The following is a 21,970-nucleotide window of genomic DNA, read 5'->3' as shown; positions in this document are numbered from 1 at the left end:
CCGGGGTGCAATGGGGGGACAGGCGACCGCTCCTAGGAGAAGTAACAGGACTAGCAATGACAATACACAACGTCCACCCATGGCTGGAGCACCTGAGGCAAGGAACGTATAGAACATGACATCACAAGGACCGGGGTCATGTGACCAGGCCAGGTGATCGATGATGATCTGACATCACAAGGACCAGGGTCATGTGACCAGGAAGACCGGTAGGGACCTGACAGCACAAGGATGAGGGTCATGTGACCAGGAAGACAATGGAGACCAGCAGGGACCTGACATTACAAGGACCGGGGTCATGTGACCAGGAAGACAATGGAGACCAGCAGGGACCTGACATTACAAGGATCAGGGTCATGTGACCAGGAAGACAATGGCCGGCAGTTGCTGCTGCCAAGTCAGACATCTTACGTTCCTGCTATAAATTGCGCTGCAGAAATAGAAGAAATTATTTTATTTTACAATCAGAAATAGCATTACAAAGGATTTTATTGTACACGTGATAAATCCTCTAAGAATGTCCGTCTTAAAGGGGTCCTCCACTGCCACAACATGGGTACGTCATAAGTGTCCGACTACTGGGGGAACCACTGATAACAAAAACGGGAGTCCCGCCCACCCAGAGAATGCCGCCGTGGTCACACGTATATATCGGACAATCTATATGGGACTGAGCCATTGCAGAGTTTGGCGTCTTGGTCAGTCCCTTAGGATTTGAATGGAGCGGCAGCGAACGCACGAGACCGCCATTCACACGGGGATATAGGACGCACAATCCAGTGACAGCACTCAAATAGTTAATAAGTTGTGACTATGGAACCACCCCTTTAATAGACCGTGCCTTTAAGGAAAATAACAAATTCAATCATTTTACACTGAAATCTAAAAAAAATATTCCGTGACTTTTTGCTCTCATCTTGTGCAGTCACATGACCGTTTCTTCTCCAATCACAGCTAAACACTACTTTTTATGCAAAACATATTTTTAGAGAATTTTTGGTGAAGTTTTTTAAAATTTTCCATGTTATTGTCAATACTTAGAAAAATATATATATATATAAAAAATTCTTCAATTCTGACTCTGACCGCTAAGCCACATAATATGCTGAGACCTCTAGTTTTCAGTAGATTTCTTGGCAGCAGTGACCTCACTTACAGCACACTGGAGATCACAGCGATCCCGTAGACGCAGATAAGACACAGGATCTGCCTATAGGTGACATCCCATCTTATCTGCTCGCACTGCTGTGTCCAGGGTCCATCACCAAGAGACAGGAAGTCACCGATTTAGGCTTAGTGGCAAGAGTTGGAATTGCAGGAGTTTAAGGATTTTTTTTTTTTTTTTTTTCAAACATCGATAATAACATGGGAAAGAAAAATTAGAAAAAAACAAAAAAAAACACCAAAAACTCTGTAAAAACATATTAAATATAAAAAGTCATTTCCTGGCGATTCTTTCCCTTTAAATAGTTACGGTTTTCCCGCCGTCACATTGAAGAGCCTGAACACGGGACAACGATCGCTACAGATCACGAAACGCACATTGAGGGGATCGTGTGGTTGTCAATCACCAGCAGATCCTCAGGAACACGTTGTGACCGCGTCTTTACTCAGTCAGGTGTCCATACAGTATAGTGCACGTGAGCAAGTAGCAGAATTATGAGTGCAGCTCTGGGTGTGAATAGGATTCGAGGATTTCAGGTTACCGTTTGCAAAATGACTGGACAGAGCGCCAAGCTCCAAGGACAGCTCATGGAACGGCCATGGAGGGGTCAGACTGTCCAGAGAGCGCAGGAGTGGACGAGACCCAGCTCAAGGTTCTGACTGTGCAGACAACCATACACGTGTGGGTGTGGCCTATTGGGTGGGCGGGGTCTAAAGTGTTTCGTTAAAGGGGTTGTGAGATTAAACATGGCTGCTTTCTTCCAAAAAAATAGCGTCGCCCCTATCCATGGACTACGTATGGTGCTGCATTGAATGTAATGGGGTCACGGTGTAGTACCAGAGCCAACCTGTAGCCATGAGTGGAGCTGTTTCTGATTTTCTAAAGTCATTGAAATCCTACAAAAATCCGTCCTAGTAAGAAACACGATGAAGTCTATGGAGTCATTCAGGGCCCGGCGGCCGCTCCGGAGCTCCCGGGATTCTCACATCAGGGACAGACATTTATGGTCTCAGTTCAGTATCACAAAGTCCAGATGTCAAATCCCCAAATCCCTACCAAGCGGAGGAGGGGAGGAAGATCCAGGGCGACCCCAAAAGTCCTGCTCATCCCCAAGTGTCCAGGGCGACCCCAAGTGACCCTTCAGCCCCAGTTGTAGAAATAAATCTTCTGCCACACGGGGAGGTAATCCATCAGGGGACCTTCAGAGAGACAAGACGGTCACAGCACAGCCCAAGGATCTATATACTACATATATACTCTATATATACTGTCAGGTCACTTACGTGCCACCAGCCCCAGCCCCGGGACGTAGTCGCCTAAGAGTCGCAGGAGGAGGAGCAGCCGAATTCTGTCAATACAGAAAAATCAACTCAAGACGCGTTCAGATGGAAGATTATATCAAGGACGAGTCCGCTGCAGAGACTGAGACAGACGTGACCTGTAACATCTGCTGATATACTGTATACTCCTGTACTATATACACTCATATATACTAGATACTCACATACTATATACACTCATATATACTGGTGCAGATACTCCTGTACTATATACACTCATATATACTGTATACACCTGTACTATATACACATATACTGTATACTCCTGTACTATATACGCTCATATATACTGTATACTCCTGTACTATATACACACATATATACTGTATACTCCTGTACTATATACACATATACTGTATACTCCTGTACTATATACGCTCATATATACTGTATACTCCTGTACTATATACACACACATATATACTGTATACTCCTGTACTATATACACACACATATATACTGTATACTCCTGTACTATATACACACATATATACTGTATACTCCTGTACTATATACACATATACTGTATACTCCTGTACTATATACACATATACTGTATACTCCTGTACTATATACGCACATATATACCGTATACTCCTGTACTATATACGCACATATATACCGTATACTCCTGTACTATATACGCACATATATACCGTATACTCCTGTACTATATACGCACATATATACCGTATACTCCTGTACTATATACGCACATATATACCGTATACTCCTGTACTATATACGCACATATATACCGTATACTCCTGTACTATATACGCACATATATACCGTATACTCCTGTACTATATACGCACATATATACCGTATACTCCTGTACTATATACGCACATATATACCGTATACTCCTGTACTATATACGCACATATATACCGTATACTCCTGTACTATATACGCACATATATACCGTATACTCCTGTACTATATACGCACATATATACCGTATACTCCTGTACTATATACGCACATATATACCGTATACTCCTGTACTATATACGCACATATATACCGTATACTCCTGTACTATATACGCACATATATACCGTATACTCCTGTACTATATACGCACATATATACCGTATACTCCTGTACTATATACGCACATATATACCGTATACTCCTGTACTATATACGCACATATATACCGTATACTCCTGTACTATATACGCACATATATACCGTATACTCCTGTACTATATACGCACATATATACCGTATACTCCTGTACTATATACGCACATATATACCGTATACTCCTGTACTATATACGCACATATATACCGTATACTCCTGTACTATATACGCACATATATACCGTATACTCCTGTACTATATACGCACATATATACCGTATACTCCTGTACTATATACGCACATATATACCGTATACTCCTGTACTATATACGCACATATATACCGTATACTCCTGTACTATATACGCACATATATACCGTATACTCCTGTACTATATACGCACATATATACCGTATACTCCTGTACTATATACGCACATATATACCGTATACTCCTGTACTATATACGCACATATATACCGTATACTCCTGTACTATATACGCACATATATACCGTATACTCCTGTACTGTATACGCACATATATACCGTATACTCCTGTACTATATACGCACATATATACCGTATACTCCTGTACTGTATACGCACATATATACCGTATACTCCTGTACTATATACGCACATATATACCGTATACTCCTGTACTATATACGCACATATATACCGTATACTCCTGTACTGTATACGCACATATATACCGTATACTCCTGTACTGTATACGCACATATATACCGTATACTCCTGTACTGTATACGCACATATATACCGTATACTCCTGTATTGTATACGCACACATATACCGTATACTCCTGTACTATATACGCACACATATACCGTATACTCCTGTACTATATACGCACATATATACCGTATACTCCTGTACTATATACGCACATATATACCGTATACTCCTGTACTATATACGCACATATATACCGTATACTCCTGTACTATATACGCACATATATACCGTATACTCCTGTACTATATACGCACATATATACCGTATACTCCTGTACTATATACGCACATATATACCGTATACTCCTGTACTATATACACACACATATACCGTATACTCCTGTACTATATACACACATATATACTGTATACTCCTGTACTATATACACATATACTGTATACTCCTGTACTATATACGCACATATATACCGTATACTCCTGTACTATATACGCACATATATACCGTATACTCCTGTACTATATACACACACATATACCGTATACTCCTGTACTATATACACACATATATACTGTATACTCCTGTACTATATACACATATACTGTATACTCCTGTACTATATACGCACATATATACCGTATACTCCTGTACTGTATACGCACATATATACCGTATACTCCTGTACTATATACACACACATATACCGTATACTCCTGTACTATATACACACACATATACCGTATACTCCTGTACTATATACGCACATATATACTGTATACTCCTGTACTATATACGCACATATATACCGTATACTCCTGTACTGTATACGCACATATATACCGTATACTCCTGTACTATATACACACATATATACCGTATACTCCTGTACTATATACGCACATATATACCGTATACTCCTGTACTATATACGCACATATATACCGTATACTCCTGTACTATATACACACATATATACTGTATACTCCTGTACTATATACACATATACTGTATACTCCTGTACTATATACGCACATATATACTGTATACTTACTCAGTGTAACGGTTATAAAATGGGGATCGTAGTAAATAATACAGTAACAGCAGGGTCCTTCTCCGGAGCTCCCCGCGCTCCCGGCGGCTCAGATGATGGAGGTCGCGCAGCACGGACAGGCTGTAAGAAAGGTTCCATGAGGTCAGGGACGGGGTCGCAGCATACAATGGCGGGCGCAGCTTGTCCCTATAGCGGGTTCTCACCTTGTGATGTCCAGGGCAGCTGCCAGCAGCCAGGGCTTCCATGATTTCTGACCCCATACAGCCAGGCTCGCCACTGTCATCGAAGGGTTAAGGAGCAATCAAGGAGTAAGGGGGCAAAAAAATAAAATATGGTGGGGTTGCCCCTAGCAACGCATCGCCCGACATCTATAAGTACTGAAGGTCCATTATGTAGAGGATACGGTGAGTGACGGGTCTCAGGATGTGAACGCTCTCAGCCACCGTCCCCAGGGGCCCCAGCTCCAAAGGCTTCCCGTTCCTCTCGTTGTGCCCGTCCCTCCTGTGCTCGGGGATCTGAGGACTCCTCCAGAAGCGACTCCGACCGGAGGGGGCTGAGGAAGAAGAAGAGGAAAACATCACAACTATCCAAATACAAGACCCAAAGGACAGAGCCAAAGTAACCCTTACTGTCACTGAGGGAGCGCACCGCGCGGCTGGAACGTCGCCCCACAAAACACGAATCTCGCTGGTCCTCCATCTCTTCTGCTGTACAAAGAATAACAAGAGGGAACGAGAAGTGAAGAGCAGAGAGATGTGCAAGATATGTATGTGCAAGATATGTATATGTGCGAGATATGTGTATGTATGTGCGAGATATGTGTACGTGCGAGATATGTATGTGCAAGATATGTGTACGTGCGAGATATGTATGTGCAAGATATGTGTACGTGTGATGTGTATGTGCGAGATATGTGTACGTGCGAGATATGTATGTGCAAGATATGTGTACGTGTGATGTGTATGTGCGAGATATGTGTATGTATGATGTGTATGTATGATGTGTATATGTGCGAGATATGTATGTGCAAGATATGTATATGTGCGAGATATGTGTATGTGCGAGATATGTGTATGTATGTGCGAGATATGTGTACGTGCGAGATATGTGTACGTGTGATGTGTATGTGCAAGATATGTATATGTGCGAGATATGTGTATGTATGTGCGAGATATGTGTACGTGCGAGATATGTGTACGTGCGAGATATGTGTATGTGCGAGATATGTGTACGTGTGATGTGTATGTGCGAGATATGTGTATGTATGATGTGTATGTATGATGTGTATATGTGCGAGATATGTATGTGCAAGATATGTGTATGTGCATGTGTGATGTGTATATGTGCGAGATGTGTATGTGCGAGATGTGTCTGTGTATGTGCGAGATGTGTCTGTGTATGTGCGAGATATGTATATGTATGTGTGATGTGTATATATATATATATATATATATATATATATATATATATATATGATCTGTATTTTAGCTCTTGGTCACTACATTTTCTATCTAGAGGACATTTTTGGCTTTCGCTCCCTCCTGGATGTTCTCATTTTTAAATGTTCTGCTTAGAAGCGCAGGTGACGGGTATTGTAATGGGCACCAGATGGCGCCGGAGCAGCTCAAAGCATCAGTCCATAGACCATACACAGTAGTAAGCCTGCCGGCGCCCCCAGAGGAGCAGGAGGGAATGGCCTATATTATACACACACACATCACTATATCCTGCAATTTTCACTCTGGACACTAAGCTTAACAACAAACAGACACTTGCCAATTCTGTAGAGGTTTTTTTTGCAGCAGTCGCCTCATTTACATCACAGACAGGATTACAATAGAAGATAAGACCTCTATAGATAACACCACTGAGCCATCATTACATCACTACTGACAATAGATGATGTCACAGCTTAGCTCCTCCCCCTCCCTGCACTGAGCATGTCTAGAAAACCCTCCATAGACCTCAATGAGTCGGCTCCAGACTGTTACTGCCTATGGCCATGTCTGTGCTGTAAAGCAGGTTACTAAATGCTGTTAACAGAGCAGAGGAGAAGCTCAGACAAGATGGCCGCCCCCATAGTCACGGACTGTATACAGACCTGTTTGGTTCAGCACCTTCTCTCGGTCTAGCGGAGTCACAGGGGGCGAGGTCTGGATGCCGGACTTGTACCACAGGAGCAGCACAATACGCAGACAGGCCCTGATGGGACAAGAAGAATGAGTGAGCCACGAGAGGCCCTGACAACCAACATGGCCGCACTGACAACTCATAGAGGGATTGACACCAAGCTTTCTGAATTTAGAGGTAAGATGTGTGAGAAATCTGGGTGACAACTCTGGTGGGCACTGTCATGGTGTCACATTGGTTGTCACAGATCTATGAGAGAGCGGACTAGAATCTCTAAGTATGAAAGAAGACGCCTCAGGCAAGAAACAAAATGGCTGCCTGTAGGAGACGAGAAATACCAAACTCACTTCAGCAGCTGAATAACCAATATGGCCGCCCATCTGGTCCTGTCCCCCCAGGCGCGCGCAGACCCAATTTCAATGAACACCTCCAGACTTTCCAAGACTCCCAGCCAGTTCTTCAGACGCTGCTGAGGGCCGTCCTGTAAAAGATGGAGGAGAGAAAGGGATGAGCGATCACAGGCTGTACAGGAGGAGAAACAACATGGCCGCCCGCTTACATAACAGCGCCCCCTGATGGTCAGGTTGTGTGTGGTATTGTGGCTCAGCTTTCACACAGCCGCCATGTTATTCTAATTCTGCACATCTCGCCATATCGAGATCTCGTGTCCGTGACTTACCGTAGGAGGCGGCTTAAGAAATTCCTTCCTCAGGATCCCGTCATTGAGCAAGGCCAAAAGATTGGAGGACGAGTAAACTAAAAAAGTGAGAAAAAAAAGTGACCAGATGAGATGTCACACACGGTGCTGGCACAGGGAGGTCGGGGCGGCGTCCGGGTAGGGGGCCGGGGATGTCGGTGGTCCGGGTAGGGAGGTCGGGGCGGCGGTCCGGGTAGGGGGCCGGGGATGTCGGTGGTCCGGGTAGGGGGGTCGGGGCGGCGGTCCGGGTAGGGGGCCGGGGATGTCGGTGGTCCGGGTAGGGGCGGCGGTCCGGGTAGGGGGCCGGGGATGTCGGTGGTCCGGGTAGGGGGGTCGGGGCGGCGGTCCGGGTAGGGGGCCGGGGATGTCGGTGGTCTTGTTTGTAACAGCAGAAGTTACTTCTGTGATCGGAGACTCGTATGGAATGGCTTCCTATGTGAGAGAGTCTGAGACAGGTGATTGATCTGTATGAGGAAGATCTGTACAACACTATGGAATATGATGGCGCTACAGGAGTAACGGGTGACGACATATCCTTAAGACGCACACTCAGTACCAGGAGGCACTTACCAAGCTCTGACAACTCATGGGAATCCGTGAAGCGGCCTAAGAAAAGGAAGAAAAAAAATATTTAAGGTGTCAGTCACTGCAGTCCTGTACTATGGAGAGACATCATGTGCCGCCATATAATACTCTAGTGTCACACTGTACTATAGAGAGACATCATGTGCCGCACCGTACTATGGAGAGACGTCCTGTGCTGCCATATAGTACTCTAGTCTAGTGCCACACTGTACTATGGAGAGACATCATGTGCCGCCATATAATACTCTAGTGTCACACTGTACTATGGAGAGACATCATGTGCCGCCATATAATACTCTAGTGTCACACTGTACTATGGAGAGACATCATGTGCCGCCATATAATACTCTAGTGCCACACTGTACTATGGAGAGACATCATGTGCCGCCATATAATACTCTAGTGTCGCACTGTACTATGGAGAGACATCATGTGCCGCCATATAATACTCTAGTGTCACACTGTACTATGGAGAGACATCATGTGCCGCCATATAATACTCTAGTGTCGCACTGTACTATGGAGAGACATCATGTGCCGCCATATAATACTCTAGTGCCGCACTGTACTATGGAGAGATGTCCTGTGCCGCCATATAATACTCTAGTGTCACACTGTACTATGGAGAGACATCATGTGCCGCCATATAATACTCTAGTGTCACACTGTACTATGGAGAGACATCATGTGCCGCCATATAATACTCTAGTGCCGCACTGTACTATGGAGAGATGTCCTGTGCCGCCATATAATACTCTAGTGCCGCACTGTACTATGGAGAGACAACATGTGCCGCCATATAATACTCTAGTGTCACATTGTACTATGGAGAGACGTCCTGTGCCGCCATATAATACTCTAGTGCCGCACTGTACTATGGAGAGATGTCCTGTGCCGCCATATAATACTCTAGTGTCGCACTGTACTATGGAGAGACGTCCTGTGCTGCCATATAATACTCTAGTGTCACACTGTACTATGGAGAGATGTCCTGTGCCGCCATATAATACTCTAGTGTCACACTGTACTATGGAGAGACATCATGTGCCGCCATATAATACTCTAGTGTCACACTGTACTATGGAGAGACATCATGTGCCATCATATAATGCCCTAGTGCCGCACCGTACTATGGAGGAACATCATGTGCCGCACCGTACTATAAAAGGACATCATGTGCTGTCTACAATGCCCATGTATCGCACCGTACAATGGAGAGACGTCATGTATCGCACCGTACAATGGAGGGACATCATGTGCTGTCTATAATGTCCATGTGCTGCACCGTACTATGGCGGGACATCATGTGCTGTCTATAATGCCCATGTGCCGCACCGTACTATGGAGGGACATCATGTGCTGTCATATAATGCCCATGTATCGCACCGTACAATGGAGGGACGTCATGTACTGCCATATTCTGCTCTTGTGCAGCACCACATCATGCAGGGACCCCTTTAAAGCCATGTTCACACAGGTTTTGCTTGTAAATGGGGTTTGCACAAGTAAAGTCATGTATTCCGGGTGAGAGATATCAGGGCCGATCCTCGTGCAGACTCCCCGCCGTGCAAAGGCCGGGGATGTCGGTGGTCTTGTTTGTAACAGCAGAAGTTACTTCTGTGATCGGAGACTCGTATGGAATGGCTTCCTATGTGAGAGAGTCTGAGACAGGTGATTGATGTCCTGTGCCGCCATATAATACTCTAGTGCCGCACTGTACTATGGAGAGACATCATGTGCCGCCATATAATACTCTAGTGTCACACTGTACTATGGAGAGACGTCCTGTGCTGCCATATAATACTCTAGTGTCACACTGTACTATGGAGAGACGTCCTGTGCTGCCATATAATACTCTAGTGTCACACTGTACTATGGAGAGATGTCCTGTGCCGCCATATAATACTCTAGTGTCACACTGTACTATGGAGAGACATCATGTGCCGCCATATAATACTCTAGTGTCACACTGTACTATGGAGAGACATCATGTGCCGCCATATAATACTCTAGTGTCACACTGTACTATGGAGAGACATCATGTGCCATCATATAATGCCCTAGTGCCGCACCGTACTATGGAGGAACATCATGTGCCGCACCGTACTATAAAAGGACATCATGTGCTGTCTATAATGCCCATGTATCGCACCGTACAATGGAGGGACGTCATGTGCTGTCTATAATGTCCATGTGCCGCACCATACTATGGCGGGACATCATGTGCCGCACCGTACTATGGAGGGACATCATGTGCTGTCATATAATGCCCATGTATCGCACCGTACAATGGAGGGACGTCACGTACTGCCATATTCTGCTCTTGTGCAGCACCACATCATGCAGGGACCCCTTTAAAGCCATGTTCACACAGGTTTTGCTTGTAAATGGGGTTTGCACAAGTAAAGTCATGTATTCCGGGTGAGAGATATCAGGGCCGATCCTCGTGCAGACTCCCCGCCGTGCAAAGTCACATCTGCAATAAATCCGAAACACCCACAACAGATTGCGTCCGCCATGTGAACACCTCTTTATTGATAAACATCTACTCAGCTTTCCCAGACTCCTGAGCATACACGCCAATACATGAGAGGGGGCTTTAGTTGTCGTGACACTCAGGAGTCTTGGAAAGCTGGATGACACACTATATGGCAGCATTATATAGACGATCACTCAGCTTTCCCGCGATTGAGAGGCAGCTGGTTGGAATATCTTTAGGTGGCGGTGTCCTTTAATAAAGCGCTGTATGTATCTCCGCCTGCGCCGCTCGGTGGGGTGAAGGTTCAGCCCCATTATCTGCCCCAGATCAGTGTGTAAGGTCACGGGCGAGGGGCGATGCAGGAGGATAATCTGCAGATGTGCGATGCTCTGCAGCCCCCCACCCCTTACCTGCTATGAGGTATGAGAGCATGCGCACGGCCCCCTCCACCTGTGTGGCCCCCGCAGGGTTCTGGATGACAAACTCCTTGTACTTGTGGATGAGATCCTGCAGCTTCTCCCAGCAGCGCACTGCAGCAGCCATCCTGATCCTGCAACTTCTCTTCCTGGTCACAGACACTCAGCTAAGGCCGGCCCCTGGATGGGCGGAGACAGGCGCTTAACCCCTCCTGCCCTGGACAGATATTGGCTCGCTCGTAACACTCAGCAGATGGATATTACTCTGCTCCGCTGGTTTCTGCGCCGTCTTTCCGTTTATTTTGTTCCTTTACATGCAGTCTTTGCTGATTTTCTTGCGTGTCAGATATTCGTGGTCTGCGGGCGCCGTCTCACGGACATTCTGCCGCTATAAGGAGACTCTTTAATCTCCTGCTCTATCTATATTACATCAGGGCGATTTGGGTTGCGATACACATTGTATGGCCAAAGATCCCAGCACCGCGCCGCCGCCATTGCTGATAGTGAACGTGGTTTGGAATCCTGGCGACTGTGATATGGCGGTGACGACCACGCCGTCACCACGGTCACTGTCATTACCTGTGATACAGGCAGCGAGACACGAAAATCTGTGGCTGCGCAACATCGGTCGTGGCCAAAGTAGCCATATAGACCTTGTAGCTCCGGGGCCCCTATACAAAATCTGTAATGGGGCCCCTAGCTGCCAGGTGCTATATAGAAGAGTGATATAGTTTGTGGCCCCCCCACTATACAGCGACTGCTCCCTCTGCACCCCCTATAGCTGCGCCCCTGCCTAAAGGGGTTCTGTCTCATAGCAATGGATTCACAATTTAGGGGCACGTTCACATAGAGGAGTTTGGAGCTGATTTTGAGGGAAATTCCTGACATTCTGGGCCAGGGTCCTGTGTACAATAACGTTTGGGCCCCTCGCAGGTGTTTGGGCCCCTCGCACTCACATAACACTATATTAGTCAGTCTGAACTGTGCGATTTGCTAAGTCCTTTACAGGCAATGTAATATATCAGTCGGGAGCCTTTGGTGAGCAGAGGGCCCCCTTACCTCCTGGGCCCTTGTGCAGCTGCCCAATTCTGGGACCGTTGGCAGGTCCCATTAAATACAACGAGTCTGAGCTGCGATACCACACACAACCTGCGGACAGCTGTGGCGCTGTTAGATAAGAAATATATCCTGGACAACCCCTTTAAGAAGATTATACCGATGATTCTCCTGTATAATGAGCCATCAGTGGACATCTATCCCTGGATCAGTGGATATTTATCTCTGGATCAGTAGACATCTACACTCACCGGCCACTTTATTAGGTACACCTGTCCAACTGCTCGTTAACACTTAATTTCTAATCAGCCAATCACATGGCGGCAACTCAGTGCATTTCGGCATGTAGACATGGTCAAGACAATCTCCTGCAGTTCAAACCGAGCATCAGTATGGGGGGGAAGAAAGGTGATTTGAGTGCCTTTGAACGTGGCATGGTTGTTGGTGCCAGAAGGGCTGGTCTGAGTATTTCAGAAACTGCTGATCTACTGGGATTTTCACGCACAACCATCTCTAGGGTTTACAGAGAATGGTCCGAAAAAGAAAAAACATCCAGTGAGCGGCAGTTCTGTGGGGGGCGGAAATGCGTTGTTGATGCCAGAGGTCAGAGGAGAATGGCCAGACTGGTTCCAGCTGATAGAAAGGCAACAGTGACTCAAATAGCCACCCGTTACACCCAAGGTAGCCAGAAGAGCATCTCTGAACGCCGCACAGTACGTCCAACTTTGAGGCAGATGGGCTACAGCAGCAGAAGACCACACCGGGGGCCACTCCTTTCAGCTAAGAACAGGAAACTGAGGCTACAATTTGCACAAGCTCATCGAAATTGGACAATTGAAGATTGGAAAAACGTTGCCTGGTCTGATGAGTCTCGATTTCTGCTGCGACATTCGGATGGTAGGGTCAGAATTTGGCGTCTACAACATGAAAGCATGGATCCATCCTGCCTTGTATCGGTAACGGTTCAGGCTGGTGGTGGTGGTGTCATGGTGTGGGGAATATTTTCTTGGCACTCTTTGGGCCCCTTGGTACCAATTGAGCATGGTTGCAACGCCAAAGCCTACCTGAGTATTGTTGCTGACCATGTCCATCCCTTTATGACCACAATGTACCCAACATCTGATGGCTACTTTCAGCAGGATAATGCAATGCCATGTCATAAAGCTGGAATCATCTCAGACTGGTTTCTTGAACATGACAATGAGTTCACTGTACTCCAATGGCCTCCACAGTCACCAGATCTCAATCCAATAGAGGAGCATCTTTGGGATGTGGTGGAACGGGAGATTCGCATCATGGATGTGCAGCCGACAAATCTGCGACTGCAACTGTGTGATGCCATCATGTCAATATGGAGCAAAATCTCTGAGGAATGCTTCCAGCACCTTGTTGTATCTATGCCACCAAGAATGGAGGCAGTTCTGAAGGCAAAAGGGGGTCCAACCCGTTACTAGCATGGTGTACCTAATAAAGTGGCCGGTGAGTGTATATATATATATATATATATATAACACACTGTAGCACAGTATATGTATGTATTACACACTGTAGTACAGTATATATATAGTACACATTCTAGTACAGCATATGTATATATGACAGTGTGTGATTATTTTTTTTTGATACTGGCGCCTTTAAGAGGCGGGATTAGTGGCCAGTTTCCCCGCCCCTTTCCTTTGAGTGACAGCCTCCCGCCCCTGGTAACAATGCGGTCGATGTGCGCAGGCGCGGTCTTTCCCTGCTCTGAGCCAGGCTCGTGTAGTGATCGCAGATCGGATCGATGTGATTGTCTGCTGATCTCATCGGCTTTATGGCTGCAAATCAGAGTCAGTGAGAGAAGCGAAGAGGATGGAGGCGAGAAACTAGTGAGGTGAGAGGAAGGGCCTGACATGTGTGTACGTTACATGTGTGTGACATGACCTGTGTGCTGCTGTGTCACATACTGTCATTACATGGGATGCCTGTATATGTGTCTATATACATTACATGTGTGTGATATGGTCTTATTACATGGGATGCCTGTATATGTGTCTATATACATTACATGTGTGTGATATGGTCTTATTACATGGGATGCCTGTATATGTGTCTATATACATTACATGTGTGTGATATGGTCTTATTACATGGGATGCCTATACATATATGTCCCTGTATACCCTACACGTGTGTGACATGACCTATTACAGGCTGTGCCGCTGTATGATATACTGTTATTACATAGGCTGCTTATACATGTTCTATGTGTGATATGATGTATGTGCAGGACGTGCCGCTGTATGATCTAGTCTTATTACATGGGATGCCTATATATATATATGACTATATACATTACATGTGTGTGATATACTGTTATTACATGGGATGCCTATACATCTATGTTCCTGTACACATTACGCGTGTGTGACATGACATATTACAGGCTGTTCCGCTGTATCGTATACTGTTATTACATAGGATGCCTATATATATATATATGACTATATACATTACGTGTGTGATATGGTGTTATTACATGGGATGCCTATACATCTATGTTCCTGTACCCATTACATGTGTGTGATATGACATGTTACATGCTGTGCTGCTGTATCATATACTCTTATTACATAGGCTGGGCTTCCTCTTGACATGTCTTACTTCAAGGGTTTGTCTATTCTCGGCCTTCTCCGCGGTGGCTCCTCCTGAGTTTCCTGATGAGCTTTCTCCTTCCGTTTTGTGTACGCAGCTCCTGCGCGGCCGCCGTGTGCGGGTTGATATTACTCCTGATCTCTTCTGTACATGTGACAGTATGACGGGGCGGATCCAACTACACAGGGTTTGTTTGCAGTCTGTAACCATGGTGACACACGGGTCTGCATGCAGCTGTATACACCACCTCTTAGCATGTTTAAGGGATGGGACATGGGGGGTGTAGCGCTCACCGTACCGCCATAATACTGATGTCTGGGCATCGCTGTCAGGATGGCGGAAGTCACCTCATTCATGATGGAGGCGAAAGAGGAGGCGCCGCTAGTCCTGGGATTGTGGATGGAGGAAATATCAGGACTGTTGTCATTGATCGATTAGTGTCATTAACGGCAACCTGATTGGTTATTGATTACCATTAAATATTTATATATCAGCAGCCGAGAGAGACGTGTAATTGCCGTGTACTGAGAGACGTGTAATTGTCGTGTACTGAGAGACGTGTAATTGCCGTGTACAGAGAGACGTGTAATTGCCGTGTACTGAGAGACGTGTAATTGTCGTGTACTGAGAGACGTGTAATTGCCGTGTACTGATAGACGTGTAGCTGCTGTGCACTGAGAGACGTGTAATTGCCGTGTACTGAGAGACGTGTAATTGCCGTGTACTGAGAGACGTGTAATTGCCGTGTACTGAGAGACGTGTAATTGCCGTGTACTGAGAGACGTGTAATTGCCGTGTACTGAGAGACGTGTAATTGCCGTGTACTGAGAGACGTGTAATTGCCGTGTACTGAGAGACGTGTAATTGTCGTGTACTGAGAGACGTGTAATTGCCGTGTACAGAGAGACGTGTAATTGCCGTGTACTGAGAGACGTGTAGCTGCCGTGTCCTGGGAGCCGTGTAGTTGCCATGTACTGAGAGACGTGTAATTGCAGTGTACAGAGAGACATGTAGCTGCCGTGTCATGAGAGCCGTGTAGTTGCCGTGTAGTGAGCAGTGGACTTGAGTTGAGGGATTTAGGGAGCCTTCACACGGAGTAAACACGTGTGTATTTTTGCAAACTACACGTGTAAAAATAAGACTCCCATTGACTTCAATGATATTTTTTACACGTGTAGTTTGCAAAAATACACACGTGTTTACTCCGTGTGAAGGCTTCCTTACCGTGTATTTATTTTAGTAACACGGGCGCCTTCTTTCTGTGTCCTCTTTGTCTTCCTGGTTATTATAATGGGTGTATTGAGGGGGGGTCCAGGGGGTCCCACTGTCAGCACCAGGTTATGTCCCACTGCGGGGGGTTCAGTGTCGCCCATCCCTGTATCATCTCCATCAGCTGCCCAAGTTCTACTATCTGCTTTCTATCCCCCTCCCACCTGCCCCTCTGCCTGCTCTCTATTGCCCCTCTTTGGGCTCTCAGATGTGATCCATTGCCCCTCTCTCAGGTCTCTATCCCCCCCACCTGCCCCTCTGTCTGCTCGCTATCACCCCCCCTCCCCACCTGCCCCTCTGCCTTCTCTCTATCACCCCCACCTGCCCCTCTGCCTGCTCTCTATTGCCCCCACCTGCCCCTCTGTCTGCTCGCTATCACCCCCCCTCCCCACCTGCCCCTCTGCCTTCTCTCTATCACCCCCACCTGCCCCTCTGCCTGCTCTCTATTGCCCCCACCTGCCCCTCTGCCTGCTCTCTATCACCCCCACCTGCCCCTCTGCCTGCTCTCTATTGCCCCCACCTGCCCCTCTGTCTGCTCGCTATCACCCCCCCTCCCCACCTGCCCCTCTGCCTGCTCTCTATTGCCCCCACCTGCCCCTCTGCCTGCTCTCTATTGCCCCCACCTGCCCCTCTGCCTGCTCTCTATCACCCCCACCTGCCCCTCTGCCTGCTCTCTATTGCCCCCACCTGCCCCTCTGTCTGCTCGCTATCACCCCCCCTCCCCACCTGCCCCTCTGCCTGCTCTCTATTGCCCCCACCTGCCCCTCTGTCTGCTCGCTATCACCCCCCCTCCCCACCTGCCCCTCTGCCTGCTCTCTATTGCCCCCACCTGCCCCTCTGTCTGCTCGCTATCACCCCCCCTCCCCACCTGCCCCTCTGTCTGCTCTCTATTGCCCCCACCTGCCCCTCTGTCTGCTCGCTATCACCCCCCCTCCCCACCTGCCCCTCTGCCTGCTCTCTATTGCCCCCACCTGCCCCTCTGCCTGCTCTCTATTGCCCCCACCTGCCCCTCTGCCTGCTCTCTATCACCCCCACCTGCCCCTCTGCCTGCTCTCTATTGCCCCCACCTGCCCCTCTGTCTGCTCGCTATCACCCCCCCTCCCCACCTGCCCCTCTGCCTGCTCTCTATTGCCCCCACCTGCCCCTCTGTCTGCTCGCTATCACCCCCCCCTCCCCACCTGCCCCTCTGCCTGCTCTCTATTGCCCCCACCTGCCCCTCTGTCTGCTCGCTATCACCCCCCCTCCCCACCTGCCCCTCTGCCTGCTCTCTATTGCCCCCACCTGCCCCTCTGTCTGCTCGCTATCACCCCCCCTCCCCACCTGCCCCTCTGTCTGCTCTCTATTGCCCCTCTTTGGGCTCTCAGATGTGATTAGTTGCCCCTCGGGGTGCGCCTGCTATTATTAATTCGGCCATATTGCATCCTGAGGAGTTTTTATATATCCGGGCCTGGCCTCTGCTCTTGGGGCAGTTTGTATTGGGGGAGGGGGGAGGGGGGGGGTGACGCGCCCCATCCAGTGTTCCCTCTCACTTAGGTGGATTCGCTCCTATTCTGGCGCCTGGATGAGGTGGCCGCTATTTTAAGCCCTCTGCGGTTTTTGTGGCTTTTATTAGCCTGTGTGCCCTTTGCACCCCCCGTGGGCCGTGTGACCCCCCCCATAAGGAGACTCCGGCGCTTTCTCTAAACTTCCTCCTTTCTCTCCTTCTGTTCCTTCTCCAGTAATTGCAGCGGCTTCTTGGACTTGACAATTTTCACCTTCGCATTTCCTATAAATAAATGTCCCTGTGTTTCGGTGGTGATGGGGGGGGGGGGGGAGGTCCGGCCTGGAGTATGGCGGGGGGGGGGGCCGGCCTGGGGTATGGCGGGGGGGGGCCGGCCTGGGGTATGGCGGGGGGGGGGCCGGCCTGGAGTATGGCGGGGGGGGGCCGGCCTGGAGTATGGGGGGGGGGCCGGCCTGGAGTATGGGTGGGGGGGGTCCGGCCTGGAGTATGGGGGGGGGGGGCCGGCCTGGAGTATGGGGGGGGGGGTCCGGCCTGGAGTATGGGTGGGGGGGGCCGGCCTGGACTATGGTGGGGGGTCCACAGTATCAGGTGGCGTCCCAGGAGACGAAGTGTTAAATGTCGGAGGAGCGGATCAGGGATCAGGAGGTATATTTGGGCGCCTCTATGTATATCTCTGTGAGACGTCAGGTCACTCTCCAGCCATCTGTGTTTGTATCCCAGAAGATGACAGACAGCGAGGAAAACTCAGGAGTGACGGGAGCGGCCGAATAATCTGCAACTGAGAGGACGGGACCTGCTGCTAAACTGCCATGTGACAAATACCACAGGTCAGTAACTTACTGACAGCTTTATTGGGAAGTTATGTGCTCGTGTCTGGAGCGCTGACCTCTCTGCTCCTCTAATGCACCGAGAGGCAGATGTATGAAGTCCAGGGTTTACAATGCAAGTCCTCACATCTCCTGCATCGGCTGATGGTCCGCCTCCGTATAAGAAGAGACGGCGCCTCCGTATAAGAAGAGACGGCGCCTCCGTATAAGAAGAGACGGCTCCTCCGTATAAGAAGAGACGGCGCCTCCGTATAAGAAGAGACGGCGCCTCCGTATAAGAAGAGACGGCTCCTCCGTATAAGAAGAGACGGCTCCTCCGTATAAGAAGAGACGGCGCCTCCGTATAAGAAGAGACGGCGCCTCCGTATAAGAAGAGACGGCGCCTCCGTATAAGAAGAGACGGCGCCTCCGTATAAGAAGAGACGGCGCCTCCGTATAAGAAGAGACGGCGCCTCCGTATAAGAAGAGACGGCGCCTCCGTATAAGAAGAGACGGCGCCTCCGTATAAGAAGAGACGGCGCCTCCGTATAAGAAGAGACGGCGCCTCCGTATAAGATGAGACGGCGCCTCCGTATAAGATGAGACGGCGCCTCCGTATAAGAAGAGACGGCGCCTCCGTATAAGAAGAGACGGCGCCTCCGTATAAGATGAGACGGCGCCTCCGTATAAGATGAGACGGCGCCTCCGTATAAGAAGAGACGGCGCCTCCGTATAAGAAGAGACGGCGCCTCCGTACAAGAAGAGACGGCGCCTCCGTACAAGAAGAGACGGCGCCTCCGTACAAGAAGAGACGGCGCCTCCGTACAAGAAGAGACGGCGCCTCCGTACAAGAAGAGACGGCGCCTCCGTACAAGAAGAGACGGCGCCTCCGTACAAGAAGAGACGGCGCCTCCGTACAAGAAGAGACGGCGCCTCCGTACAAGAAGAGACGGCGCCTCCGTACAAGAAGAGACGGCGCCTCCGTACAAGAAGAGACGGCGCCTCCGTACAAGAAGAGACGGCGCCTCCGTACAAGAAGAGACGGCGCCTCCGTACAAGAAGAGACGGCGCCTCCGTACAAGAAGAGACGGCGCCTCCGTACAAGAAGAGACGGCGCCTCCGTACAAGAAGAGACGGCGCCTCCGTACAAGAAGAGACGGCGCCTCCGTACAAGAAGAGACGGCGCCTCCGTACAAGAAGAGACGGCGCCTCCGTACAAGAAGAGACGGCGCCTCCGTACAAGAAGAGACGGCGCCTCCGTACAAGAAGAGACGGCGCCTCCGTACAAGAAGAGACGGCGCCTCCGTACAAGAAGAGACGGCGCCTCCGTACAAGAAGAGACGGCGCCTCCGTACAAGAAGAGACGGCGCCTCCGTACAAGAAGAGACGGCGCCTCCGTACAAGAAGAGACGGCGCCTCCGTACAAGAAGAGACGGCGCCTCCGTACAAGAAGAGACGGCGCCTCCGTACAAGATGAGACGGCGCCTCCGTATAAGAAGAGACGGCGCCTCCGTATAAGAAGAGACGGCGCCTCCGTATAAGAAGAGACGGCGCCTCCGTATAAGAAGAGACGGCGCCTCCGTATAAGAAGAGACGGCTCCTCCGTATAAGAAGAGACGGCGCCTCCGTATAAGAAGAGACGGCGCCTCCGTATAAGAAGAGACGGCGCCTCCGTATAAGAAGAGACGGCGCCTCCGTATAAGATGAGACGGCGCCTCCGTATAAGATGAGACGGCGCCTCCGTATAAGATGAGACGGCGCCTCCGTACAAGAAGAGACGGCGCCTCCGTACAAGAAGAGACGGCGCCTCCGTACAAGAAGAGACGGCGCCTCCGTACAAGAAGAGACGGCGCCTCCGTACAAGAAGAGACGGCGCCTCCGTACAAGAAGAGACGGCGCCTCCGTACAAGAAGAGACGGCGCCTCCGTACAAGAAGAGACGGCGCCTCCGTATAAATCAGGGGGAGTGTAATATTACACAATGACCACTCGCAGCTAATACATGGTCACACAATTCTGTGTTTTTGCAGGTCCCCCTCCGGAGTGGACACATGGGGCGGCCACTTTTTGTGGCTGCAGTAAGTGACAAGGTGGCCACATGTGCGCCTGACTCCATTTACTCCTTGTTCCATAGCCAAGGTGGCCACAAGACCGGAGACGCCATTTATAGGGAACCTGGAGATGCCAGGAACAAGGACAAGGATCTCGCACACTGCCGAGTCCAAGATGCCCCCTGCAAAAATGGCTCCTATATGTATATACTGGTAATATCAGGGGTCACTGTATATATCTATAATATTAGGGGTCATCATAGTGTGTGTGTGTGTATATATATATATATATATATATATATATATATATATATATATATATATATATAATGTTAGGCGTCACAGTATACAGTATATAATATCAGGGGTCACAGTATCCAGTATATAATATCAGGGGTCACAGTATACAGTATATAATATCAGGGGTCACAGTATACAGTATATAATATCAGGGGTCACAGTATACAGTATATAATATCAGGGGTCACAGTATATAATATTAGGGGTCATAGTATATAATACTCGGTGTTCCGGCCTCGGTATCTCCCTGTTTGCAGAGGTTTTTGTTGTGCGCGGTGTCCCGGTGAGTCGCCCACTATGAGCACAGCTGTGAGGGATCAGGTTTTGTTCTCCCCCCCACACACGGGTGACGTCTCCTCTCCTGGCTGCCAGTCCCGTGTTAATGACAGGCGGCCGGCAGAGTCAATATTGGCCGCGCTGTGTCACCTCCGCTCTCACAGTTTGCTTTAGTCAGGCTGGTGTCATGTGTGCCCGTGTGGGCGACTGTGGAGCTGCCATCAGCTGCCCCTGGGGTTCGGATCCCGGCCTGAGTACCTGTCCTTGTGTCGTATGAAGAATGACTGACACGTGTCGCTGATATGTACTGTAGTATAATGTCAGTGATATGTGCCGCAGATACCGTCTGACTATGGGTCATGTATAATCCGGTGCCGGCAGGGGCCATGTTTTGGGTGCCCATT

General features: G+C 48.7%; 2 protein-coding genes across 2 annotated transcripts in view; one reads left to right on the top strand and one right to left on the bottom strand.

Moving 5' to 3' along the window:
- Nucleotides 1–480: 480 nt before the first annotated feature.
- Nucleotides 481–11,829, bottom strand: PEX16 (peroxisomal biogenesis factor 16). Its single transcript, XM_075280795.1, has 11 exons — nucleotides 11,672–11,829; nucleotides 8,768–8,803; nucleotides 8,180–8,256; nucleotides 7,848–7,981; nucleotides 7,472–7,572; nucleotides 6,000–6,077; nucleotides 5,774–5,923; nucleotides 5,574–5,646; nucleotides 5,371–5,490; nucleotides 2,449–2,513; nucleotides 481–2,364 (listed from the first exon to the last, which is right to left on the bottom strand). The coding sequence occupies exons 1-11, from the start codon at nucleotides 11,802–11,804 to the stop codon at nucleotides 2,306–2,308; spliced, it is 1,026 nt and encodes a 341-aa protein (XP_075136896.1). The 5' UTR covers nucleotides 11,805–11,829; the 3' UTR covers nucleotides 481–2,305.
- Nucleotides 11,830–14,472: 2,643 nt separating this feature from the next.
- Nucleotides 14,473–21,970, top strand: part of LARGE2 (LARGE xylosyl- and glucuronyltransferase 2) — a 51,112-nt gene continuing 43,614 nt past the window's right edge. Inside the window, 1 exon segment of the mRNA XM_075280796.1 lies at nucleotides 14,473–14,603. The gene's annotated coding sequence lies outside the window, so the exon portion shown is untranslated.

The sequence above is a fragment of the Leptodactylus fuscus genome, chromosome 7 (genome assembly GCF_031893055.1).
Source record: "Leptodactylus fuscus isolate aLepFus1 chromosome 7, aLepFus1.hap2, whole genome shotgun sequence".
In the NCBI taxonomy this organism is placed as follows: Eukaryota; Metazoa; Chordata; class Amphibia; order Anura; family Leptodactylidae; genus Leptodactylus; species Leptodactylus fuscus.
This window is presented reverse-complemented; position numbering and strand designations above follow the sequence as displayed.

Coding starts and splice junctions, on each gene's coding strand:
- PEX16 (XM_075280795.1), bottom strand. CDS start 11,804: ATGGCTGCTGCAGTGCGCTGCTGGGAGAAGCTGCAGGATCTCATCCAC. Junction 7,573..7,847: donor TTGGTTATTCAGCTGCTGAA/GTGAGTTTGGTA, acceptor TTGTCCCATCAG/GGCCTGTCTGCGTATTGTGC. Junction 5,647..5,773: donor CCTGAGACCCGTCACTCACC/GTATCCTCTACA, acceptor CTTCGATGACAG/TGGCGAGCCTGGCTGTATGG.